The following is a 27,621-nucleotide window of genomic DNA, read 5'->3' as shown; positions in this document are numbered from 1 at the left end:
AGATAGTTGCTATTTACAGCTGCCACTGAACCCTGAGGTCTCCGCGGCTCATGATGAGAGTCCAGCGCGCTGCACAGTGGAGCCAGTCATCACTGAGCTCTTGAAATGGCCTGGGGATGTGACTTTGAGAGCTTGCTGTGTGTCTCCCCGGCCCCACGCTGCGCTGCTTTCCATACGGGGCGGGGTGGCGCTCAGTCCCCGGCGCGCAGCTCAGAGCGCACCGTCACCAGCTGCTCTGCCTGCACCGTGAGTCCGTCTGACTCGAAAACATGGGTCTGGAAAAGGAAAAATCGGACACCAGTATCATTATGGACGAAGACGAGTTCAACAGGTCGATAGAGCCCATTCTATCGAAGAAGGGGAAGGTGTATACACCGGAGCCGGACCGAGATCCAAACGATGTCAACGCGCACTTGAAGGTAAAGTTTTGTCGCCTACATGGTGCGGGAGAGTCCTTTGAAAGTGAAACCATACAAAGAGGTTGTCGATCTTCCACAGTTACCAGTGTGACCTTATTGTTTTCATGTCGCCGTGAGTTCATCTGCAGCGTGAATACCTGGAAGTCGCTGCTGCTGCCTGCGCGTCAATCCATCATCTCCAAAATCCTTCCTGCCAGTGTGTTTAAGCTCATTGTGTGTGTGTGTGTGTGTGTGTGTGTGTGTGTGTGTGTGTGTGTGTGTGTGTGTGTGTGTGTGTGTGTGTGTGTGTGTGTGTGTGTGTGTGTGTGTGTGTGTGCGTGTGTGTGTGCGTGTGTGTGTGTGTGTGTGTGTGTGTGATGACTTGGGGATATCTGTCAGGTTGGTTTTGAAGATGTCATCGCGGAGCCCATCTCCACGCACAGCTTCGACAAAGTGTGGATAGGAAGTCACGCCGCGTTCGAGCTGGTCAAATTCATCTTCTACCGTCTGCTGAGCACGCTGCTGGCCGTGCCCATGGCTTTCATCCTCGGACTGGTCTTCGCGGTGCTCAGCTGCATCCACATCTGGTAGGGAGAAGTTCCTCTCAGCCTGCAGGTTTCGAGTTGGTGTTGTCTTTACCCTGGCTCACCTGACACACACCACCAAAGTTGTCCTTAGAATAAATAATTGGGTTGGTTTTGTAGGAAATAGGGCAAAGACATCATGTTAGAGTGATGCCATGACATAAAATATATCTAATATCCAGGGATTTTAAATAATAAACACATATGTTATGATACAGAATTGGATAAGAAGAGCTGTAAACACATTAAAACTTCCAATATAAAGAGTGCATAAGTGTTATAGTGACACAACAATAGTATCAGAGTAAGACAATATCAATTGAGACCCTGTTGGAACATCAAAAACACAGTACAAGTGTGTGTGGGAACATTATGTGATGATTCCTCAGGGGCCACTGCTCCTTGCAGCGTTCAGGCTCGTTACACAAACACTGAGGGAAGCTATTTGCACAGTTAAAGTCACGTACAGAATGGTGTTGAAACTGTTTGTCAGCGTTTTGTTTTTATACCTCTATTTAGAGAATGATGTCATGCTTGTGTCGGCCGCATCAAGTTTAAACCAGGTGCCTCCATGTTCTTGATGCGACGCCTGCATACGTCCCCGACCGCAGCCCAAAGAGGCCATTTATTAACACTTGATGAAACAACATTTTGAGCCCAGAAATAAGCGCTCTATGGAAAGTTTTGGAGGAATGTGGAGTTCCACTGGTAGTGAAGGGGGAAAAGAAACGCCCTGTGCCCTTTGCTGGATAGCTGGCATTCTAGCAGCAACACACAGGCCTGTCTGCAGAGCACAGTGGGACATTCTTCAGACGCAGATAGAGCCTGCGGAGTCACTTTTGCACGACCTTTCACCTAGGTGAGGTCACAAGCTCCGGATGATTCCCTCAGGTATTCGTCAATAGAGGACAGAGTGAGCTGCTCAATACATGTGGAATGTCAAGAAGGGACTTCGCACAGAACTGCTCTGAGGAGGACCCGACGTTAACAACACACCTTCTTATTTCATGTGCTACGTCGCAGTGAAGGGATGTTACAGTGTGACACAGTTCTTTATACTCAATACACATTCATTTAAAGATGCACATGCACCCAAAACGTTAATATTCAGATCTAGGTTATGCCTTTTTTTAATAACAATATTATATTCCCCTTATATTTAGATTAGAGGAAGGACAAAGTGTTTAAGGCGTTTTGCAGAAACATGCTGTATAGTAGTAGTAGTATCAACGCAGACGCCAAACGAGTCAAGCGAGAGAGTGAAATCGCAGCATCTTGAAAATTGATATGACAAATATTCATTTTTATGTCACTAGAACGTTTATGAATGAGAGAAAAGAGCTACTCTACAGATCGTACATGCATTCACACTGTTTGGAGAGTAGGACAGAGGTTTGACCTGTAGATTGGAATTGAACTGTTGGAGTTTTTAAAGCTGAAATTTATTTTTCTTTGAATCAATAAATCTGAGGAATTTATGCAAATTAAGTCACAGGAACAGCAACTTGAGCTCAAGAATTGGTAGGGTAGAAGTTATGTGTAACTTTTTTTATCCTCATTTCTATTTCTTCTGCAGGTAAGCTCAATTGATCGGGTAAAAAATTTCTTTTGAACATTGATGGTGCTTAATAAAAAAACCTGCCAGGGCTCGTCTTGTCCACTAGGACTCCTAAATTGCACCTAGAGTTCCCTGCTAAGACTGTCCTAAAGTGAAATCCAGGGTAAACTCACCATAGATTCTTTTTCGGCAAATACACTCATCAAATAAGCGATCGGGCATTTTTTTTGCGTGTAACAACTATTAACGGAGATACCCCAGAAAGTCGTTAACGTGGCTAACAGTGATTAGCTCGGAGCAGCACCGTGAAGGCATTAAAACGTCTTTTTTAACCACTAATGCTGCTCAAAATAACAGCAAACCTCTGCAGCAGCATGAGAAGAGTCCCTACACACAAAACAAAGCACCAATGGGCTCCTTCCTTTGGGATTGACTTTGGTAATCCACTTGAATGGACTTTACTATGAGAGCAGCTGGTACAGGGGCCAGAAGGTAAATCTTTCTAAACACTCTGGGTTCACTAACTACGTTGTTGGTTCTTCGGTTAATGTGTAAGGACTCTTCTCATGCTGCTGCAGAGGTTTGCTGTTATTTTCAGCAGAATTAGTGGTTAAAAAAGCCGTTTTCATGCGTTCACCGTGCTGCCCCAAGCTAATCAGTGTTAGCAGCATTGGACTATTAGCAGCTGGCCGGGATTTCTCCGTTAATAGTTGTTACACTAAATACATTTCTCAATGGCTTATTTGATGAATGAATTTGCCGAAAAAGACCCAGGGATGATTTTATGCCGGACTTTCACTTAAGTACCTCTTTACAGAGCTGCTGAGACCAACTTTTACGAAACAATTGGGAGAAGTCTCACACTAAGAGAAAGGGCGGGATTGACAACGCTAACTGAGATGGCTGTCAAGGGTTTTGAGCTGTTCTGTGTCTCCGTCGGTGAATTCACGATATAGATAAAGGGGGAGGTATGTTGCTGTATCCAAATAAAGATCTTAAAATAAAATGTAGGCTAAGTGTCACTGATGTAACACGAAACAAAGAGTAATAGAGGCTACTGACTAGTCAAGTATATGTGCAGGTAATTGTCACCCTTTTACAGCTCGTAACAATTAGCAGGCGTCCATGTAAGAAGCCATGTTATTATCAGATTACGATTACAATGGCTGACAGTGAGTGAAAAGCAAACCAACGTGTACGTAGACAAAGCCGATGCCCAACTTGTGCATGAAAGGTAGGACATTATTAAAGGAAGATTTAGATTCAGGGAAGCAAAAAAAAGCAAAAAACAAAGTGTAGGAAAATATATGTTTGGAAACAAATGTGTATTTCTCACTGTTATAGAAGGTTTCTAAAGTGTGATACGATTATGAGGCGCTCTGCCGACTGCAGACATTTTAGGTTTGATTCGGATTTGCACTTTGTGACTTGGGAGTTTTCTTAACTACTTCTAAGTTTTCACAGATTTAGGAGCTGCTTTTAGCGCCGCAGCGCTTTGTGAAATACTCTTAAATTAGGACTGACAGGCCCGTTCTTTTAAAGAGAGTTACTTATCATGTTTTGTGAAAACAACTCCAGCCTCAGTCGTCCCGAAACGTAAAACAATCTCCTCGTTTACCGCTCACTGACTGCACCGTTCTGAAGTGACCTCCTGATCTCCTCCTTCCAGGTTGGTGATGCCGGTGATCCAGAGCTTCGTGATGCTCTTGCCGTCGATCCAGGTGGTGTGGAGGAGTCTGACGGACATGTTCGTAACACCGCTCTTCCACAGTGTGGGAAAGATCCTGTCCTCCGTTCAAGTGAAAACCACAGAGTACTGATGCGGACGCCTCTCTGAGCCCCGCAGGGGAAGACACGTAGGACTGATTGCTCTCAAAGAAAAACAGAGTGCTTGTAGTGGAGTACATGAGCTCTTAATAAAGTCAAATATCACGCAAAACGTATTTAGAGCTGTACATTAATACATCAATAAATCAAAGGAATAAGGCTTAGTAAGTAATCAGCCTGCATTTGATCAGTTGCAGGGAAAAGTAGGGCTAAATTTGGGGGAAAAGAGACATCCATGTAACATATGATTGTATATATTTCAAGGTTTACTTAAGATATAAAGTCTTTAAACTCTGTTAAAACAACAGTTGTACCTTACCTACAAATCTAGGCCTTTTTAACCAACTATACCCTGATTTTAGCTGATGTGTCTTCATGTCATTTAACCTGCAAATCAAAAAATGAACACGCATGTGAGACAGATCAGGGTCAATAGCCTATTCCAAAGTCGAAGTTTGTGACGCTATTGGGGACTTTATGAAAAGCTCATGTGCACCACCGCCCAAAATGGTGTTGTTTTGCTAATTGTGACCAAAAAAAGATTCTTGTCATTCCATTTCCTTTGTGGCCGAGAGAGAGACGTGGAATCCGCTGGAGGAGTCGTAACGTCGTTGTTGAAGCAAACACACACTGCTGACTTGCTGAGAGATGTAATATTTCTGCTTTATCATATATTGTATATATTGCATAAGTCATTCAGCTTGAAGTTGAATGTAAGGAACAAAATCTGAGAGTTTGAGAGTATGACTATTAAATGCTTAGATGCAGCTTGTTGCACATTTATAGACTTATTTTTACTGCATCTGTCGTGTTGATTTCACAGTGCATTGGCAATATAGTAATATTGGGGCATTTGCTTTCATATGGACATAAGCTATACGTAGTAGATTGGATACCATGGCTTTCTAATTTATTATTTATGCAACGAAACGATTGTCAACACGTGGCGGTATCTGACGTGAGAGGACTCCACTTGAGTAACGACAGTGTGATGAAGGCAATCCACAAACTTCGGCCTGTGTTTGGTTGAAGCCTTGATTGAGCTTAGACTCCGGTACCTTCATATTTAAAGTCGAGGTTTGCTTGCTAGGAGGCTAGGGTTTGGAATATTTCTGCAGTCAGAACGCACCAAACAACAACGTGATTTGTCCCTTTTTTGCAGTGGATTTGATAAAAAAGTTGATACAAGAGACTCGGTGTAACAGTTGTGGAGCTGAGTGACAGGTACATATGTATAAGTGCAAACCATCATGCTGTTCAGCTTCTAACTTAGCTATAGCCGCCACCTTTGTCTGCATTTGGGTTGTGTGCAGTGGGTTTATCAGAGCTTGTGTTCTGGGTTGATGAGGTTGCAGAGAACGAACCGTACAGAAAAAGTGCCGTTAAACCAAACCAATGAACTGAGAGCATCTAAAAAGCTCAGTAGAGTTGCAGACTTTGGCCAATAAGTCTCTGTGGGTTCATCACTGCAACATGACACATGTTTCATGACAGTAGGTGTATTCTTTTGGTCCGTTGTTGACATAGTCTCACATTGCCAGACCCATCTCCACTGGTCTGGCCTGGCTGCGTGAGTTAGCATTTCTGCTACAGGGAGAAAAGGTGCTCTGGCTTGTTTGTGTTTCTTTAAACCAATCACAATCATCCTGGGCGGCACTTGCAAAATAGATAGCAGAAAGAGTGGAAGGGGTGGAGAATGACACGCTGTATGGCAGCCTTTTTACCCACACTGTACATCCAGTGTTTATTGCTGATATACAGAATATTGAAAAGTAAGGTATGACTCGGCTAAATGTACTGCATTGATTATACCCCAGACAGTAGATTAACTGAAACTAAAGTATTATTTTAGCATAACATTTCTAGCCTCGGGGGACCATCCTGATCTCCAAGCTTTGAGTATTTTACTCGCAGATCAGTCTGGTAACATGTGGAGGTGACAATTTGGAGAAATTTGCCAAGCGACCGCACCAATCAGCGTTGGTTATTGGGTGGATTTAAGTGTGACGAAACAGGAAGCGACTCTTCAGTGTAAACAACATGGTGGCTTCCGCGGATGAGATGAGCGCAGCTATCGAGCAAGCTGCTAGCTAAAGCTTTTTTCTATTGGATCCTTCTGTTGGAACATGGACTGTATATATATATATATATATATATATATATATATACAAATATATATATATATATATAAATTGTGAGTTTTATCAGTAAATTTATGTTACACAAACGGCAAATATCCTTTACCCACATGTTGTCTATCCTAAGCTTTGCCCGGCGCTGTTTGCAGGTCATACGCATCGTTGATCTGATTGGTTAATTTGGCCCGTATGTTGGTGATAGACAAATGGTTTATCCAATCAGCAACCAGTATTTTCGCCCCTTCCCAAAAGACGAAAAACGAGCGTTCCCAGATGAATTTGCTGAGTCAATGCGAATCAATCCATCTGGAGGAGTCAGTAAAGGTGAACTAAAGTACAAACTGTCACACAGGGGGCGCATGAACCAATCAGCCTGTCACAGTAACATTACGCAGTTAATAGTGGGTGATCTCAAGATTTTCAAAGAAAAAGGGACACGTCAAAAGGGAATACAGCTGTAAATAACACATTTAGATTTGTTACTCAGCATTGCGCCGCGAGCTAACCTGCTGAACTTCTAAACCGAGCGAATCAGACAGCAGACAGACACCGATATGACGTGATGTTTTGTTTCCAGCTGACGAATGAGGGCAACACTTCTGACAGTTTTTTTAATCCTTACGCTGATGTTAGAGCGCTGACAAGCTGGAAGGCTGCTGCGCTTGTGTTTCGACTCTTGCAGGGAGATTTGAGGTAGGGTTGTGCAACAGTGGAAGAGGCAGGTGTGTGGCTAAAGCTTTTTCTCTCCCGGGTAAATCCGCGCACTGTAGCGCGAGTCCGCCCCAGCTGTTTTTCAAAAGTTAGACAAATCCTAATGTGACATGCATCTGTCAGTAAAAAAATACTACTTTTATATGTTCATAATTTTTTAATGTTGCTTTGTGGATGTACACGTTTTGCTTTTACAGGCTTGAGTGACAAAAATAAAGTTTTTTTTCCTCATGGTCATTTTTTGTGTGTGGTTTCTTCTCCTGTCAGACGAGACGAGTGTGGCTGGGACTTGCAGCCGAGTGCCAGAAAGGTCTCATAAATCACTTGGCTGAGATTGCATAAGACATTTTCCTATACATAGATGAGCTGTGGGTCGATGGAACATGACCTGAGGCTTCACTGTCAGACCTGCAGGCCTGCACAACATCTCTGTCTTATACACTCACAAGTCTGCACAGAATATTCATTCCTCGAAGGCAGGGTTTTATATATTTGAGTGAAACTGTGATATTCCAATGTCTTTAGGACTAAATTCCTACCTGTCTGAGGGCGCAGAGGTCCTGTTTTCTGACATGAGTATCTCAGGCACACACCCTTTTCGAGTGTCTTGGTGTTTTTTAAAGGCCCACTTCACCCCGGAGGTATACGTCAGCCAGATGGACGTAACCCCCCCCAGGAAATGAGGCTGAGTCAAAGCCTGACAAGATGGCCAGTACGATCGGATCAAGTTGAGAGAACGGACCCCCCCAGACAGCCTTGCGCTGAGTGGACAGGATGATACGGGCTCTATAGGTGCACGTAGAGACACATTTTTTTCTGAAACCGGATGATTGATGCTGTTCTATCAGAGCTTAGTGTCGGCTTCAGTGAATATAATCAAACACATGTTGCAGCCTGGGACTTTAAATAAAGTTTAAGGTCTGCAACCAGATGTTGTCGTTGTGGTAGTATGGCATCCATGCGAGATACAGTCATGAGACAGGTGTGTGATTGAGATCAAAATGAAGCTCAAGTTCAAAGATGAGCGTGGTCCGAACAAGGTCATCGGCAGTAGGGGGATAGGAAGCAGGGAAGAGAGACCGGAGCGAAGATGTTAAATGTCTTTGACTCTCATTTCTTTCTGGTACGAAACTTGCGGATTTACATAAAGCCACTTAAGTTACAGGTTCTGCACTGCAGGGGTTCACTCAGGCCCACAAAAAACTGTGCATAACTTTTCATCAGATATCATTCAAAACATTGTATGAGCTTCTTCGTATTATTTCCAATCCCTTTTACTCCAAAATGACTCCTGCCACTGCACTGCGCTGCTGCACTTTACTCACTGCTGCCTTTGTTGCTACATTACTGCTGTTAATACAGACTCCCCCTCAATAGAGACAGTCAGGGATGCCTCAGTCTCATGTCCACTGAGCTTAAACATCCATCATTTCCTTTGTGTTGGTAAACATGCATCTGACAGGAAATCACAAGCCTTCTACTGTGTGCATATGATCAGCTCTGACTCTGTTCCTGTTGTGTTTAAAGCTGTAATGAACCCAGTCTAAGCCTTCATCTCGCTGTATAGACTCACTGGTTATCCTTTTAAAGGGTAGTTTGTGTCAGTATTGAGCTGCTTTTTGTTTTTAAAAGTGCCTGCATCACTTTTTCATGGTCAGAAAGTTTGTTCTGGTGTTGAACTTTCATTGTGATCACACGGATTTTCCAGCGCCGTCGTCTAGACTGAGAATCAGCTGTTCACAAACCAGTTCTGTCACTTCCCCCGACAGCCTCATTTATATGTTTTTGATAGTCTAATCATAAACCTGAACCGCCTCGGTGTGAAGTTCCCACGGACTCTGTTGAATCCGTGATTCACTCTCATCAGAAAGGGAAGTTGTGTCGGAGGCATCGAGAGAAGTAACATCTTGACAAGTTGAATCCTCAAAGCTGATCATATTGTATTAAAAAGCAATGTTTTGTATGATTGTTTATAAACACATCATATGCTAACATTTCCCCCGGGTCAGATACTGCTGATGCGGCGTCCTCTGTGAGGGGACAGCAGCAGAACATCTGTGTTTGAAACAGGTTTTCATTTAGTTATTTTTAATACTGTGTTCAGTGTCTAACAAAAAAAAAAAAAAAACTCAAAACCTCAAATAAAGCCAGAAATCTTGGGGCTATTATGGATTCTGATTTACATTTCGACAGTCACATCAAATCTGTAACATCGGCCTACCCAAGACTTAGAGGGCTCATGTCAGCTCAAGACTTAGAAAAACTTGTCCATGCCTTCATCACCAGTAGGCCGGACTACTGTCATGGTCTCCTTGCAGGTCTTCCCAAAAAAAAACTGTCAGGCAGCTACAGCTTGTTCAGGGCGCTGCTGTCTAACAAAGACCAAAACATGTGAGCACATTACACCAATTCTTAAATCATTACACTGGCTTCCTGTACGTCAGAGGATCGATTTCAAAATCCTCCTGCTCACATCTAAATCACTACATGGTCTAGGGCCGAGGCATATCACTGATATGCTCCCACTACATAAGCCTTCTACATCACTGAGATCCTCTGAGGCCAATCTGTTAAACGCAAATCAAGGGAAAGCATCTTTCAGTCATTATGCAACAAACAGCTGGAATAAACTTCCTTTCACCCACTCTGACCACCTTTAAAACTACACTGAACACTTTTATGTTCACCTCAGCTTTCTGCTAAATCTTTGCACTTCTAACGTCCGCACTGTTTTTATTATTGTCTATGTTTTTATTCTCTTTGTCTTTCTGTAATGCATTTGAATTCATGACCTGTTGTGCTGTGAAGCACTTTGAGTCTGCCTTGTGTATGAAAAGTGCGTTACAAATAAAGTTGCCTTGCCTAATAAAGTAGAGAAGAGTATCACTGTATGCTTATGTACAGTATATCGCACCTTTCCGACACAGATATCACAATAAAAGGCAACAAAACAAAGATTCACTGAACTCAAATGAGTCAGGACGGAGACAAACCGGTTCACAAAGACAAATAAGTTCAATGCAAATAATAGGAGTCTTCAAACCCTTAAGAATTCTCAGCTTCTGTGTACTGACTTACAGAAAGGAGACTAACCATGCTGTCTTCCTCACTGTTGAGCGACTGATTTCAGTTCGATCTCTTTTAAACAGGAAAGGTTAAAGAAACCTGACAGTTTAAAACAAAGGCTGTCGTAAAGGTGGGAAAGGTAAAGCAGATTTCCAAAGAAGAGGAGCAGTAACGCACAGTCTCAAAGATATCGAAGGGCGGTGTCGTCACATGGCAGCAATACGTAGAAATGTTTGTAACCCTTTCCATTAAAGCCAACAGTTAAGAGTTCAATTACAGAGGGTGTGTATTAGTGTTGCAAGGATGACATGTTTCAGGCTTTTCTCGTGCATCTTTTGAACATATAACAACGAGAACGAGAACGAGAACGAGAGCAAGAGCGCAATCATTCGTGCATTTGCCATGTTTTTATTGCATGTGTATTCAATGTACTGAAAGCAGGAAGCGTAGTATAAGACGGCAATCACCGCTCAAGGAGGAAGGCTGGTGGATGATCCCAAAACACAGGACTTTCACCCAGGCGAGCAGGGCTGGTTTTCAGTTGTCATTCATGTCCTGGATGTACTAAACCCAACCACAACCTTTTTTCTAATCCTCACCAAGTCGTTTCGACGCCTAACCCTAACGGCCACCTTTTACAGGCTAAAACTGTTTCCATAACGTCAGTTTTGGTGCCTGAACCTTACTGATACTTAGAGAACGGGCCGCAAAACCTCTGCACCCCACCTCTATTGGGAGGCACCTAGTCTTCCATCCTGCCTGCTGTCAGTCACTGACCAGTCCTGCATACTCTGATAGCTTTCTCTCAAAAGCGTCTTCCAGGTTGTCTTCCCACGGGACTGTCAGCTCCAAAAGCACGACCTGCTTTGTGGACATCAGAACCAAGTCTGGCCGTAGGGTGGTGGCAGTGATGTGGCTGGGAAACTTCAGCTGTTGCTCAAGATCCACGAGCAAAAAAAAAAAAACATTACTTACATCTTATAAACTCATTATAACGACAGTCTTATTAGAAAGTGGTTCTTGAGTCTTTCAGCTACCACAGAACAAAGCAAAGTTGGTAACAAATAAAATGCTCGGCACAAAACAGAGCAACCTCTGTGCATGTTGCTCTAACACAAAAAACCGTATCAGAACTCAGAAAAATGTGGAAATAACCTATAATTTCAATGTCACCCCAGTCAGACACACTCACATCCAGTGGCTGAAAACAGCTGAGCGTGCCAGCTGGTGTCACTCCAAGGTGAGTTGATTACAAGAATGTAAACAAACCAGAGTGACCTGCATGGATTCCAAAGCTTGTGACAAAAACAACAACGGCTTTAGTGTCAATTCAATTCATCGAGGCTGCAAATATGAGTATGAATTTATATTCTGAGGGGAAAAGGAAGCAAGTGGTGACAGGAGAGTTTTTATATTTACTCAAAGAGCTAAATGAATCCTGAAAAGCTCTTATTTCCCCATGCATGCATTTATTTTCCTTGCTCTTTGAGTGTATAATCGTCTCCCTGAGGCTAAGGCATGGCAAATATCCACACCTTGTCATTCCCAATTAACGCCCACATTTCACTGAACAGATAGGTTACTGTGTTCTTCCCCGATCCCCAAATAAAGTAATTCCACGGCAGTTACAACACTCCTTTACTTTGAGAGCACGTCAGTCTCTCCTCCACCCGGACAGGTTACAGGGTGGCTCCCTTGCCTCTGCTCACAGGTGACTCCCGGGGCTGCGAGGACGCTCCTGCGGAATCCGAAGAAAACACCGGAGGTTTCCCCCCTCGTAGCTCCGCTGACATTCAATTCTAGTCACGTTCAACAAAAAGGGCAGGGATTAGAGGACCATACAGGTCCCTGAGAAGAGCCCCAGTACTCTCACTTTGCATCCACGCCTCCCGCTCGGCTTCCCATATTGTCTTCTTGTCCGTTTCATCGCGCGAAACTTGAGAACAGCATGACAGGAGGACTGAAGGACGGCGAAACAGAAGAGGTACAGTATGGCTCTCATGTAGAACAGCCCGCACTGTTTCCAGCTGGTGCGCACTTTTTTTTCTGCATCAAGGAACTCATCATTCTCGCTCATAATTTGCGTCCTTGAGTTGAAGTTTGGAGGTTTTTTTCCAACTCCAGGGCGCTTTCTTTCAATCGTTATCTTATTTTCTGGCACCTAGTCATGAACGCTTCTCCCACACGCGCTGGGGGAATGTGAAGGACCATTGAGTATACATTAGCATGTAGGTGTGAGATTTTTACCTGCGAAAACCTTTATTAACAGCGCAACCTATTATGGTGTTTTACGCATCAACCATGGAACTTATATGTTGATGCGTAAAAGCTCCAAGAAGTCTTTATTCTAACAGGATTTCAGCCATAAATCCTGCACGTGCTTTAACACTAACTAATGGAGCACTACGGCTGTGAGTAAGTGAGGATGTGTGCAAAAGATTCAGAACAAAGTAGCACTGTGGGGGGACCAATTTGTCTTTACGCACTCGGTTTTAAGGCGATGGACACGGACACCCAACGTGTTTTTACACACGCAACTTAAATGTGTCCGTGTATTCACAAGTCAGATTACAAATACACTTCATAACAACCATTTTGCTCAAAAATATATTTAGATCAAGTCTATTAAAGAGGTAACTGTTTTATATTTGGAATGTGCGCTTTTACGCATTTCTCAAAGCGGTTGCCATGCTAACAGGTACATGTTGAATCGACTGTGTGTGTCAGGTCAGGATATTAGATTTCTCTCCGGGTGGTGAGGACCCCTTGCGGCTGGATCGAGGGGTGTGGTGCTGCACTTTCTGTTCATTTAAACCCATCCCTGTTTGTGGGGCAGGCTGGTAACTCGCGGCTCCAGTCTCTCTCCCTCTCAGCGCACTGCACACTATCCCTCCTCCTCTTCACTCTCTTTCTTTTTTCTGCCTCCTCCGGATCCCGACAGGAGTTTCTGCATTCGCCGTTCATCCGAAAACAAGGGAACATATACAAACCTAACAACAAAGACATGGACAACGACAGTCTGAACGAGAAGACGATGGAGGATGTCCACACCAAAGAGATCGACCTGGTCAACCGGGACCCAAAGCGCATAAACGACGACGTTGTCAAGGTGAGTGAAACCTGTTGACTTCTGAGCTTTATATTTGGGGGTTAAACGCGCTGCTGGTGTGAGCCTTTCGTGCCAACTGAAACCATAACGTCACCAAAATACCTGCTGCAGTGTTTGCACTTAACCACCGCTCAGTGGAGCCGCCCGAGAATCACTGTAAACTGAAATAAACTCTGGGGAAACTGTGCCGAAGTGTAGGAGAGCTGTCAAAGTGGTGCTATGTGCGGGTGTGCGTCAAAGGCGCACGGCGGATCTGTTGCGCGCTGCATTGGCGCTGTGATTCCAGCAGTGTTCCCCTTCAGACACTTTCCCCTATTAGGAAAAGGCAGATGTTTCAAAGCCGACTGAGGCGAAACAACGGCAAGCTTTTCCACATGTGCAAATATCTGCGCGTCCGTACAAGCAGCGGACTTGAAAACTTGGAACATCCTCGCTCCAACAGAGGAAACATTACGAATTTCCTGTTGTTGGAACAGGCATTTCCCACAGACATTGTTGCACACCTCTTGCTCTTGGGAAAGTCAAATTCTTTCCATAAGAGAGCGGTCTGGGCACATAAATACCGAGTGTTTATTTTGTTTAAAGTGTGAAAGGAGTGAGCAGAGGGAGAGAGGTTGTAGCAGCAGAGGAGCGGTGCGTTGGGAGCCACCTGACGCGTCTGCATGGAAGCGGGGAGCAGCGGAGTAGCAGCCGCCCTCCTCTCCAGCTGGAGCGGTATTTTCTGTAGAGTGGGGGTCACAGGGCTCACGGCGTGGAGCAGGTGGGGTCAGCTCTTTGAAATGCCTGATCTCTGCCTTGTAAAACAGGGAAACACCCAAGTAGCCAAGTAGTAGTCTGAGGGGATATCCCTCACCACTCCCCACCTCTCCTCCCTTCTTTCCTCCCATTCCATTCCCCTCCTCTCCTCTCCTCCCTCTCTCTCTCTTCTTCTTCCCTGCATGCCTGTAGTTGCGTCAGAGGAGCAAATGTGTGGCTTTTAATTGGCTGCTGCCATGTTCCAAATTATTTCTGACATTACTGACTTACCCTTAGATAACCCTGGACTACTAGCCACTGACCACACAGGGAAGAGGAGCATGTGGATTCATCATTAAGTGTCCCATGTGACCTGTTGCTGCACATGTGACAAATATGGGAAATCACATGGGATTCATTCATATTTGACTTTTTTTGTAAGGCACATTTAGTGTATCGGAGTCTGAGAAAGTGCTCCATAGTCTTTCCTGTGACCACTATATATTTAAATCCTTCCAGCTCTGCCACATGAACAGTTTCCCCCCAGAACGACTTTGCCTGTGTTCTGCTCTGCTTCCACTTCTTCTACCTCTCTCTCTGCTTTCTCTCCCTCCCTCCAACGCTCCTCCATTGTGACAGTGAGTCAGACTCTCCTTCCAGTCTCAGAATAGAGTGCAGCTTTATGATCGTCCCGCCCCTCTCTAATCAACTCAACAGACTACTGGTGAAATTATGCGGAATCACATGTATGTACACTGTAAAAACAATACAACTACAGAGAGTCTGAGGCATTTAACTGTGCTTAAGTACAGGTCTTCGGGTCATGGCAGTGTTGGGATTGTGTTCAGATGAATGGTGCTTGGCCTTGTCTCATTGGCGGGAGAACGGAGATCACGCTCTGCTGAAAACCTTTTGTTTTGGCAGTCCTCTGATGCTCTGTTGTACGGGGACTTCTGCCATGGAGACAGACCAAACACGGTTCATCTATGGCATCACTGCCACGACACAGACCTGGATCAAAATCAGCATTACCTCTCTTTTAAAGGTTGAATATGGAGAATGAGCAGAACACCGGCATGTAGTGTCTCAAGAGCGTAGTCGCAACAACAAAACATAATTCCAGCAGTCGGGTTGCCAGGTTGGTCAGACCCGGTAGACCCAGTAGCCTACAGGAGACCGAAGTCTGTTTGAGCCTGTTGAACCCGTCCCCTCCGGCAAATCACACCATAAAAACAAGCATTAGAGGAGTTTGACTCACAGTTAGTGTTAGCTGTTAGCGTTAGCTGTTACAGCTAAGTAAACATGAAAGTTAGCTTACCGATCAAGGAGAAACGTAGCCATTTTGGCGTGCGTTTTAATGCCGTTGAACTCCTTTCTCTCAGTCCATGGAGTGAATGCTCGGCCTATAGTGACTCTCATTTTTGCCTGTCTCCGCTCACTCAGCTGCTGGGAACAATAACCATTTCACCCAGTGTCAGCCTTCAGTAGCTGCACCAAACAACAGACAACCCTGGCAACCCGCAATGCCCAATGCTATTGGCTGATACAATGTAAACAGAATGTGATGGAAAAGTTATTGTAGAACCCGTAAAAAACATGTTTAATATTAATTCAGACTAAATTAAGGAAAAGCAGTACTTTCATTCTTGAACGCCCCGTTAAATGAAGTTTCTACATATTTAACCTTTAAGTATTCTGATACTCTAATCTGAGAAGTTCCAGCTGCAGTAAAAGTTACAGATTAAGATTTTCAAAAAGTAAATTAAACTACACCTCAGCCAATTACAACATTAATATGCTACTTATATCATAATGCCTCATAACTCATCATCTTATGTAATCCTTAATAACATAAAATTGTAAGGCGCACTTTTATTTTTAATACTTTTAAGTGCATTTCTGAAAATACTTTTGCATAAAATTTGAATTCAGGACTTAGAGTATTTCTACATTGTGCCATTGTTACTTTTACTTAGTTACGTTTATTGTTTTTTGTTGCTTTTACTCAATTAAAGTCTCTGAACGCTTCATACACCAGTGCTTTTAACTGCTTAGAAAAACAGGCAGAATCCCTTCACGAATGCCGAACCGAGTCCAACAGAATTTGGAGGAACCTCTGACACGTGTAGAGAAATACTTTCCACCATGAGGAACCCAAAGGTGCTCGCTGCCTCCCTTTGGATTTCACGATCAACTGTGATGAGCCGGTCGTTTTTGCAGTTTGCTGCTTCTCCGGGGTTCTTTGAGGTCAATGAAAATGTTCTGCCAACTGGAAGCGTGTGTTTGGTGTGCCTCAGTGAAAAGCACAAGCGGGGAATCCCTTCCAGCAACCCTCATTATGAGATCCACTGTGACCGCATCCCACCCCAGCCCCCCCTCATGCAGCACTCGCACGTAAATGTGTGTACTGTGTATGCAGACACACTGTATGTAGATGCACACACACAGAGACACACTGCATTCTCGTAAGAAAAGAAAAGACAAGCTGTTCTCCTGTAGCTGCTGCAGCTGGCCTCAATCACCTGGCCACATCAAACAAGCTCCATTACTGACATGCATGTGGAGTCTTTACCCTGCAAAGAGACTTTTTTTTCCTCTGCATGTCTTTATTTAGCAGAGAGGAGGGGTCAGTGGAGCGGGAAAAAATAGGAAGTTGTGAGAAGTTTGTCTCAAAGTCCTGAAGGTCAAATAGAGAAGAATGAGATACTCCCCCCTGCGACTACAAAACCTATGATTGTCAGGCCCAGGCAGGAATGAGGACTCAGATGCGGAGGTGCGCGGATCAACATTGAATTTATTAGCTTGACGACGAGAACGTGGCACAGAGTAAAAAGCCACAAACAAAAAAATCACTCCGCACAGGAGGAACAAAACGAAAGTCGCTAGTAATAAAGTAAAGTACAAGATAAAGTCGCTCCGTCCAGGAGGAATAAACAAAAACAAAGTCACAAGAGAATTAAAAAATGGAAAAATTACTTTGATAAAAACAAGGAATACAAACACCTAAACGTGGAAACAATGAACTCAAAAGCATGAACAAGGCTGCGGGAAAAAACGCTGGAGACATTCGACACAAGGTACGAGATAATCTGGCACAGGACAGGGGGGAAGACACAGACTTTATACATGAAGGGAGGGGAAGACACAGACTTTATACATGAAGGGAGGGGAAGACACAGACTTTATACATGAAGGGAGGGGAACCACAGGTGGAAACAATCGGGGATCAGGGGATGACATCAGACCGGTGACACCAGAGGAAGGGCAAGTGACCTGGAACGAGAGGAGAGTTACCTTTCAAAATAAAACAGGAAATTCACAAGACAAAAAAACCCTAAGACAGGTCAAACCTCACCGCAGCGTGACAATGATAACTTAACTCCTCATCATATGTTCTCCCCGTGTCTGCGTGGGTTTCCTCCGGGTTCTCCGGTTTCCTCCCACAGTCCAAAGACGTGCAGGTGTTGGGTTCATTGATGACTCTAAATCACCCGTAGGTGTGAATGGTTGTCTGTCTCTGTACGTCTCTATGTGTCCTGGGATAGACTGGCGTCCTGTCCAGGGTGGACCCCGCCTCACGCCCGATGTCAGCTGGGATCGGCTCCAGCCCCCCCGCGGCCCCGACCCCGGGATAAGCGGTTGAAGATGAATGAATGAATGGGACGTTCATCCGGTTATATATTTATTTTCATTGTTGTGTGTAAATCTCACGCCTCCAGTTTTGACAATCTCTGTGTTTTCATCACAACTGAACAACGACACACTGAGTTCAGACATCTTGTGCTCATGAAAGTCTTTCGAACTCGGTGCACTGGTATTTGTTTCCATCCAAATCTCATGCAAATTGAACAAAACTACATATGCATCACGAAAATATATGCAAAAGACGGGTAGCATCACACAAATAAGCATCCAAGCATGTATTTCTTTTCATAGATTCGTTTAAATTGATTGGCTATTCATGCAAGTAGTAATTACTCAGGGTTAGAAGTAGGGTGAAAGGGTTTATGAGAGGTGGTTTTGTGGTGTTTGGGGAAGAAAGCAAATTAAAAGCAACCAGGGTAATGTGTTGAACTCATTTGTTGTCAGAGCTTTAATATGAGAGACAGTTTTCTGTGTGTAATGAGTCTGCAGTCTGTGTCTGTTAGTCACACACTGTACGTCTCAGCTGCCAATCATCCTAATTCCCCTGCTGAACCAAACCAAACATTGCCTCTCACTACCAAAGCCCCCAACCAACAAAAGACTCCATTAATGTGCAACAGTCTGACCTTCTCCTCCGGCGACCCACTTTGTCTATTCAAGCATAGTTGACAGCCTGAAGATAGAGCTCTGGAAATAGCACATCGCCTTACTGTATTGACTCAATAATACGGTTGCCTTGGCGACTGGTCACATGTTGACCCAAAGACTCCATTGTTAAATATCAAACCTCTGATTGGACCGTAGAGGTTTGAGGCTTTGACCCAGCATAACTGGACTGCTGCAGTGAAAGTACACAAAGTTGTGTTTTAAATGGTTGTTACTCTGTAGATGCTTGTTTTTGCATTTCTTCATTTAATAACTGCTAAAACTTGAGGACTCCGGTGAAGCATGGGACTTTGAGACTTTACTTGAAATGGATTCCTGTTTCCTTTGGACTAGAGCAAGTTTGGTTTGTTCGTTCTGGGCTTCTGTAGAAGCGTGGTCGCGCAACACGGAGGGCTACGTAGTTACTGAATGTTGTTACCAAAACATAACTGGCATACTGCACAAGCATTAAAGGTTGAATATGGAGAATGAGAATAAAACACCGCCATCTAGAGTCTCAAGATCTATTTCGTAATAACAAAAAATAATTAAAGCAGTTGGGTTGCCAGGTTTTGTTGCTGAGTGTGTCAAACGATCAGCCTGCACCATGTCAAGTGATAATTTATACAGGGTAACAACTAAGTTACTGTTAGCTGTTAGCATTAGCCGTTACAGCTTAGTAAACATGAAAGTTAGCTTACCGATCAAGGAGAAAGGTGGCCATTTGGGCGTGTGTTTAAATGCCGTTGAACTCCTTTCTCTCAGTCCATGGAGTGAATGCTCGGCCTATACTGACTCTGGTTTTTGCCCGTCTCCGCTCACTCAGCTGCTCGGACAAATAAGCAGCTGCAGGATTGGCAAACTCCATTTCACCCAGTGCCAGCCTACAGTAGCTGCACCCAACAACAGACAACTCTGGCAACCCGCAACGCCCAACGCTATTGGCTGCTACCATGGAAACAGAATGTGACAGAAAGTCATTGTAAAACCCGTAAAAAAACAACCTTTACCAACCTTTAACACGCAGGCGGTTATTTGAACCTTACTACAATGCGATGTAGTGAATAAACATGAGGACATCTTCGAAAATTATCTACTTTATAATTCATTACAGTGTAGTGGCTAAGCCTAAACTTAAAGTCACAGAGGGGCTCGATAGACAGGCTAGTAATAGACACATTTTAGTAAACTAGTCCAACTTCTGCTCCCTGCTTTTGATAGATTATTTATTGCTCAGCATTAACGGTCATCAACATGTAACATCCAAGAATCCATTAATCTCTATAGAAGCAAACATTTCACCAATACAGCGGCATGGCATGAGTGAAAGCACAAAAGTGACACCTACTGGATAAAGTGTGTGCTATGTGTCTCACAGACACTTCGCTGTTGACATGATTCTCACAAACATGACGATGGGACTCATCTTGTAAGAAACACGATGTAACCGTTACCCAAACCCTGTATTTTCTCCTGAAACTAACCTTAACATTTTATGGTAATGGTAAATGGACTTGTACTTATAAAGCGCCTTTCTAGTCTTCTGACTACTCAAGGTGCTTTCACACTACTTGTCACATTCACCCTTTCACACTGATGGCAGTGGACATCTACAGACTATCTAATGTTACCATTCACACCACATTTACACACCAATGCGCAGAACGGGGAGCAATTGGGGGTTCAGTGTCTTGCCCAAGGATCGAACCTGGTCTCTCAAATGGAGGACGACCCACTCTCCCACTGAGCCACAGCCGCCATAGCAACCTAGCTGCTAAAGTGTTGACGCTTGTGCATTATGCCAGTTACATTCAGTAAGTACACTCTAGCATCAATCCTCTGTGGAAGATTGTGTCCCTCCAGATATGAAATGCTCATTCTAAGCTAATGAAAACACAGCGATCAATGGTTTCAGGTGATTACACACCACTGAAAACACATTTAGGAATATTATATTCAACTTGTGGGCCGCACGGTGGTGTAGTGGTTAGCACTGTCGCCTCACAGTGAGAAGGTTCCAAGTTCACATCCCGGCCTGAGCCTTTCTGTGTGGAGTGTGCATGTTCTCCCCGTGTCTGCGTGGGTTTTCTCCGGGTTCTCCGGTTTCCTCCCACAGTCCAAAGATGTGCAGGTGTTAGGTTAATTGATGACTCTACAAAATTGCCCTTAGCTGTGAATGGTTGTCTGTCTCTGTTCGTCTGCCCTGTGATAGACTGGCGTCCTGTCCAGGGTGGACCCCGCCTCACGCCTGATGTCAGCTGGAATCGGCTCCAGCCCCCCCGCGACCCCGACCCCGGGATAAGCGGTTGAAGATGAATGAATGATTATTCAACTTGTGCCGACAGATGCCCCTAAACTCTCTACACTGCCCCTTTAAGTAGCAAAAAAAAACAAAAAAACAATTGTGACACTGTCGACCCTGAAGGTGGTGATTTTTACCAGCCTGGATGTCAAAGAGCCAAACTTCAGGCAATGATGATGATTTTCCTCATAATGTCGTGAAACAGAACAGTACTCAGAAAGCTTAAAACTGTGGAAAGACAAAAAAACAACCAGCAAACAGCTTCACTTTATGAAGTCGAACCTCTCCACCTCCCTGCTGTGGTTGTGTTTGTGCCTCTCTGCAGAAGGCCCTCATTTAGTCTCAATCAAAGTCCTGGAAACTGGAGCAGAGTGGGTCCACTTTAAAATTTGTAGCTGTGGAAAAATTAAATGGACGCCGCGCTGGTTTTGTGGCTGCAGTTAGATTTATATTATAAGGCCGGGCTGAGCTCTGCCAGTTGGTGCTGTGAGAGAGGCTTTATGCTGCAGCTCGGGGTAAAAGAATCGCCCTTACAAGCTGCTGTTTTAAAGCCTTTTTTCTTAAACGTAGTATATTTTAAGAGCTTGGTTACAAAATAAGATACCCAGGATTGAGCCTTAGCATGAAACAAACCCTTAGATGTGTAGTCTGCATGCTTCACATTCACAAAATACCCTTCTTTATCAACTCTTTTTGTCTTTTAAGTTGTATTTTTACAACAAATCGAGTTAAAATGTCTTTATTTTAGTTAAAAACCTTCTTTATCTTCTTGTTTTAAGACACAGATGCAATGGGAAAACAGGTAGCATCGTCCTTTCCTGTAGATAAAGGACATTGTTACTTTTTGGGGAATCCTCTTATGTGCTTTCCTGCGTAATCAGAAGATCAGTATTGCTCTCATACCTGTCAGATATTAAGTTGGAGCCATGACACGGGACTGCAAACATGAAGCCTGGCTCTGTCCAGAGAAATAAATGGGCCTAGCAGCACCTCTAAAGATCACTGTATAGTGTATAATCCATCTAAATGTGTAAGAACGTCAAGTTGTGGTTTCACGGTTGAATCAAATAAGTTGTAATTAGTGTGCTTCAGAGGTGCTGTTTACATGTGAACAGAGCTGTAGCTAAGCTAACAGGCTGCTGGATCCTGCTTAATCTTTAACAGACAGACGGAGATGGGAGGAGTGGTGTCCATCTCCTCATGTGACTTCAGAAAGAAAGAAAATAAGCCTGTTACTAACACGTCCGTTTATAAGACGCAGGGTTTCTTTCAGTCTTACTCCATTTAAATGGTGATAAACACATCTGTTCAAGATAGATAGAGCGATAGATAGAAAGGGGGATGGATGGAGGGAGGGAGGGAGGGAGGGATGGATGGATGGATGGATAGATAGATAGATAGATAGATAGATAGATAGATAGAGAGGGGGATGGGTGGAGGGAGGGAGGGAGGGAGGGATGGATGGATGGATGGATGGATGGATGGATGGATGGATAGATGGATGGACAGATAGATAGATAGATAGATAGATAGAGAGGGGGATGGGTGGAGGGAGGGAGGGAGGGAGGGATGGATGGATGGATGGATGGATGGATGGATGGATAGATGGATGGACAGATAGATAGATAGATAGATAGATAGAGAGGGGGATGGATGGAGGGAGGGAGGGATGGGTGGATGGATGGATGGAGGGAGGGAGGGATGGATGGATGGATGGATAGATATTGCAGATAAACACTATAGAAGAAGAAGAAGAATTCCTTTATTGTTCATGTTACACACACACACACACACAGGCCCGAAATACACACACATGCACAGACAGGACCTATATCCATGCAATTAATGGAGAGATGTCAGAGTGAGGGGGCTGCCAGTGACCGGCGCCCCGAGCAGTTGGGGGTTCGATGCCTTGCTCAACAGCACCTCGGCAGTGCCCAGGAGATGAACTGGCAGCTCTCCATCCACCAGTCCACGCTCCAACCCTCCGGTTCCCAGCCAAGTCACCTATGGACTGAGCTACTGCCGCCCCAAATTACCCCAAATGTGGATTTTAATGTGCAAGAGAGAGAAATAAGTCCCTTTGAATAGTGTGAGATTGAATATACGACATTGCAAAACGTTCTTAAACAGTTCAAAGTAAACCACACTGTGCTCGTCTATAGTGCCGACAGTATGCTTGTGTAAGTGGGCGTCACGTCCTCCCCGACAGATAATATCTCGCTTAGGAATGAAACACTGCACTTTTCCATTTCACTGTCATCGTGACACTGGATAATATCTGTGTGACTTATTGATATTACAGCCATTAGCCTTCGGTAGCCCGGCCAGTCTGTTAGACGAGACCCGGTCTCCAAGTGACTGTAACATAAATATTGACTCTGCGCTCAGAAGCCTGTAAAGAGGATGAGAGAGAGAGAGGGAGGGAGAGAGAGAGAGAGAGAGAGAGAGAGAGAGAGAGAGAGAGAGAGAGAGAGAGAGAGAGAGAGAGAGAGAGAGAGAGAGAGAGAGAGAGAGTGTGCATTGTGTTTACAGTGTGCCAGTGTCCCTCCCTTCTTTAAACAGCGCTGGTGGGGTCACGGACACTTGCAGGGATGGTCACATTTTAAGGTGAGAGACGTGTTTAGAGTGTAAAGAAGCACAGTGTTCATCTTAATGGGAGGTGGTTATGGGAGTTAGGCCCTGAAACATCACTTTACAGTCAAACATGGGTGGCACGGGGGATGATCCTTCTTTGGTTGCTGCTGACGAACACTGAGGTTCTGTGGGTTATTGTTCGACCCTCGCCGGTCACACTGACTGTGCCGTTTTACTTCTGTTTAGTCGACAGAACGCAGAAATAACAGACGTCACGTCCTCTGCACCACAGAATTCTTCCGAACAATGACGTACCGCACACTGTGTGTATACAACAGAAGACGTAAAAGCTTCTAGGAACTCGATTTAGGATGATAATTATTTGGATATCAAACCACCAAGCAGATGAAGTCCTGACAAAGGTTTATTGGCTACATCTGGTCCGTCTGTAGCCATCATTTAACCTAAGAATAGCTGAAATTTTGACTGTTTACTTTGTCCGTTTTGATCCAAGTTTAACCTCATAGGTATAGTCATAGGCCTCTGTTGTCATCTGTATATCTATGTATATATACTGTATATATACATACCTTATGGAGTTCGATGTTTTCAAGCTGTTCTGGAGACAAAGTGCAGCAGAGTCCTTCCCTAAGGGCCCAGTGTTTTGGGCGGGGCAGTGTATTGGTGGTTAGACCGTGTACCAGTCACCGCTGGAGATGTAAATCTTGCCAGGAATCCCAAACCTCCATATCAGCAAACTGACACATTAACAGGGAGGGAAGCAGCTGATTTATGTGGAAAGAATGAAGGACTATAAAGCTTGTGTGATATTTTAATTTGCACCATATCAGGGCGCTTGTGAAATCCTACTGGCGGTGGATGAAGGTATTTGACGAGCCCTAACCATGATGAGTCCAATGCTGCTGAGTGTCTCTGTGCACAGTACAGTTCACAGTTAGTGGATGATGGTCGCTTGTATTTTGTTTACACTTTCAATACTTCAAACTATAAAAGTTGAACTTGGTTTTACAGTAAGATATCATCGTATCATGTTAGTTTCCTGCTCTAAACGTTGAAGGATTTCATTGGATCAACTCAGCAGAAAATGGAGCGTGCATCAGTTCAGGGGCACGTTCAGTCTGCAGCGTGCACCGTGTTGCTACGGTTACCGGGGTTGAGCGACACGTTTCCTCAGAGCGGTGTGCAACAGGCTTTGAGGTGCATGTTCTCTGGTTTGGTGTCTGTGTCAGAGCTGTAACCCAATCAGCCGCGGTGTTATTTGTAAACTTGCCTCATTAAGAATGCAGTGCTCTTGTGTTCAAGACAGGGTGTCCGACGCACCTGCACCTGTTGGCACGGCACTGGGCATCAGCTGTTTTATTCATGCTTCACCATCAGCGGCTCATTTATCAGCTGACAGGAAGATCCGATTGTAGAAGCTGAGACTTCCTCTTCCGAGCGACAGTCTTGAGATAAGAGTGTAGAGTTGGAGTTGAGACGTGACGTCATGAATGCAGATACATAATAACAAGAAGTAAATGAAAAGCCGAATCACCCGAGGCTGCATTTCAGCACATTCCCGCTGTCCGAATCTTGTCTCGTTGCCTTCAGGTTCTATATTCCTGGGCAGAATCTGTTCATAGAGATTAATAAAGCTGTAACAGTTGATGTAATTGAATGTGTTCTCTATTGAACTGTATACAGTACTATCTGCAATGCAGGTTGAGGTATTTGTTAATTGTACTCCAGCTCTTAATATGGATCACAGGAGGAGTAGTTGCTGCCACCATGACAACTAAAAGGGATCCAAACAAACAAGAAACAAGACTTTTAGATCTGGTTCTAGATCTGCCAGAAGTGTTTCCCCCGACATTTTCTTACCCTTCCACTTCCTGTCCTTTTCCAGGTAGACTTTGAGGACGTGATCGCCGAGCCTGCAGGGACCTACAGCTTTGACGGCGTGTGGAAAGCCAGCTTCACCACCTTCACCGTCACCAAGTACTGGTGCTACCGGCTGCTGACGGCTCTGGTGGGCATCCCCCTGGCGCTGATCTGGGGAATCTTCTTCGCCATCCTGTCCTTCATTCACATCTGGGCCGTGGTGCCGTGCGTCAAGAGTTACCTGATCGAGATCCACTGCGTCAGCCGCGTCTACTCCATCTGCGTGCACACCTTCTGCGACCCCCTGTTCGAGGCCATGGGCAAGTGCTTCAGCAGCATCCGAATCCGCACGACTAAGGAGGTGTAGCATCGACAAAGAGGAGGAGGAGAAGGAGGAGGATTAACGGAAAGAGGGGAGGGAAGATGGGAGGGCTAGAGCAACACTGATGGAGGGAAAAGTCAGAAGAGGAAGGAAGAAAAAGAAATAGACCTCTGGAAAACGAGAGGTGAGACTTTTCCAGAGCCGGGCGGGGTCGTTTGGGAGTGAAGGGGGCGTGATCTCATGACACGTGACTCCGCCTTTTTTCCCACCACCTGTTTTTTCTCTCCAGTGTTGGTTTCACAAAACGGGTGGGCACAGGAAATCAAAGGGTTGTTCTCCGGGGTTTCTGTTGTTGTTTTGTTTGTGTTTTAGTTTGTTTTCTTTTTATCCCTCACCGTTAGCGTCATTATGCAAGCGACCGAGCTCCGTATGTGTTTTCTGTTCTGCCACACGATGTAAATTCCTTCCATTCTTCTGTGGAGAGCTCATCACCTTTGATCGATTCATGTGAAGAGGGGATGTCAGGGTCTATCACTGTCTTCTCTCGAGCTTATTAGTGTTGGGTTGTTTTTGGAGCCGGTGGGCAGGGCAGGACCGTCGGATGTCGGGGTCGGGAAGGTCAAAGCAGAGAGAGAGAGAGAAAGAGTGAGCGCTGCCAAATTCTATCTGACTCAGCCGAAAAACACAACAACCCCACCAGCCGAACAGCACAGCAACACCCCTCCCTCTGCCCCACAATGACCTCCAGCCCATCAACAACCCCCCCTCCCTTCCGCCCCGGCTTTTCCAGCGGTCTGACACACTGAACCTGCCCTCGTTCCTGCATGCACCTGCGTCGCCTTGCCAGCAACTCACCGTCCGCCACCGCCACCGCCACCGCCACCGCCACACAGCCTTAAGACGCAGAAATGATCTGCGTCAGCTTCTTTTCCCAGCGCAGGTTTCATCACCTTTATCCTCATGGTTACACGAGTGTGTGACAGAGATTGTTAGCATTTGAATTTTGCATAAAAAAACTATTCTTTCTGACCAACTTTCATCTTTTAGTGAAGCTAAACACTTTCAAATCACCATAGTTCCACAGTGAATGCTTGTTTTTATTTCCTACACCGTGACTATGAAGAAGTTTGAGGGGTTTAACTTCAGTGCCGTTGTGTTAATGTCCTGTTTGTACTGTACGGGTGACGATGCAGAAAAATGAGACTTTACAAGCGACGGCCTCATTCCAGTGCACTAATCTACAGGGAAGTATTGTTTGTGAATAGCACTAATGAAGATCTCCTGTCTCCTGTTTTTTTGCAAAGGTAATAGAGTACTAGCCGTTACTTTTGCACACTCTGCACTCGTGAATGTGCAGCTACACGCTTGTGTGGAGATGTTTCCTTCGCGCTGTGGTACTTACACAGGTTAATGCATTGGAATATAGATAATGTGAGCAAAAATGTGTGATTTTGAGAGCATTTTTATTTGTTATCCGGTCATAATTTTGCACCATCCCCCCCTTTTTTATTATCTTCCTAACCGTTTTCGTGTGTTTTTATTCCCCCTGACTAGTTTGTTCTGCTGCCCTGCTTCTTGACTGTGGACACGATGCTTAAAAGAGAGCATCAAACTGATGCCTCGCACCCCAGAGATGGGTGAAGGGAGGGATGGTATGGGTGGGGGGTGGGGGGGGTCTCGCTTTATCTCCGTCACCTTCAGTCTACCTGCTGTCTTCTCACAGGGACGGTATCATAGCACCTGTTCCTCGAACTGTGTTTTTAAGCTCCAAAGGTGATTTTTTTTATAAGAAAATGTGTTTTTTTTCCTTTTCCTTGCTTTTACTGTACAATATCACGCTGTGCACATTAAAAATTAATATAATCCAGTGTGCTTTTGTTTTTCCTCATATCTAAAGTGATCACCAGCATGTGCCTCTCATTAAAGTCCCATATTAACAGTAGATTTATTGTTATTTCTCTTCACTTGTGATATTGAGTCACAGCAAATCTAATTGTGTGATGACTCACAGCGGAGTCTCGGTGACTGGCTTCATTCATCTGCGCTGCAGGAACCAGCCGTCCGAAGCCACTGGTGGAAAATATTCATAAGAATGAAAATAATTTCCATCAGCAGCGCCCTCC

The 27,621-nt window shown here is 44.6% G+C and overlaps 2 protein-coding genes across 2 annotated transcripts; both read left to right on the top strand.

The window, feature by feature from the left end:
* The first annotated feature begins 119 nt into the window (after positions 1–119).
* cav2 (caveolin 2) lies at positions 120–7,453 on the top strand. The gene is made up of 3 exons (XM_083916787.1): positions 120–419; positions 798–985; positions 4,210–7,453. Exons 1-3 carry the CDS (start codon positions 270–272, stop codon positions 4,358–4,360), a joined length of 489 nt encoding a protein of 162 aa, XP_083772913.1. The 5' UTR covers positions 120–269; the 3' UTR covers positions 4,361–7,453.
* Positions 7,454–11,916: 4,463 nt separating this feature from the next.
* Positions 11,917–27,366, top strand: cav1 (caveolin 1). The gene is made up of 3 exons (XM_083916518.1): positions 11,917–12,266; positions 13,224–13,391; positions 25,202–27,366. The coding sequence occupies exons 1-3, from the start codon at positions 12,231–12,233 to the stop codon at positions 25,541–25,543; spliced, it is 546 nt and encodes a 181-aa protein (XP_083772644.1). The 5' UTR covers positions 11,917–12,230; the 3' UTR covers positions 25,544–27,366.
* Positions 27,367–27,621: the final 255 nt, after the last annotated feature.

This window comes from Echiichthys vipera (assembly GCF_963691815.1).
Source record: "Echiichthys vipera genome assembly, chromosome: 7".
Taxonomy (NCBI): Eukaryota; Metazoa; Chordata; class Actinopteri; order Perciformes; family Trachinidae; genus Echiichthys; species Echiichthys vipera.
Note: the sequence above shows the minus strand (reverse complement) of the source record. Positions and strands in the feature narration are given on the sequence as shown.

Excerpts from the sequence above, each read along its gene's own strand:
- cav2 (XM_083916787.1), top strand. The coding sequence starts at position 270 with ATGGGTCTGGAAAAGGAAAAATCGGACACCAGTATCATTATGGACGAA. Across the intron at positions 420-797 it reads ATGTCAACGCGCACTTGAAG|GTTGGTTTTGAAGATGTCAT; the intron begins GTAAAGTTTTGT and ends GATATCTGTCAG. Across the intron at positions 986-4,209 it reads CTCAGCTGCATCCACATCTG|GTTGGTGATGCCGGTGATCC; the intron begins GTAGGGAGAAGT and ends TCCTCCTTCCAG.
- cav1 (XM_083916518.1), top strand. The coding sequence starts at position 12,231 with ATGACAGGAGGACTGAAGGACGGCGAAACAGAAGAG. Across the intron at positions 12,267-13,223 it reads AGGACGGCGAAACAGAAGAG|GAGTTTCTGCATTCGCCGTT; the intron begins GTACAGTATGGC and ends GGATCCCGACAG. Across the intron at positions 13,392-25,201 it reads TAAACGACGACGTTGTCAAG|GTAGACTTTGAGGACGTGAT; the intron begins GTGAGTGAAACC and ends GTCCTTTTCCAG.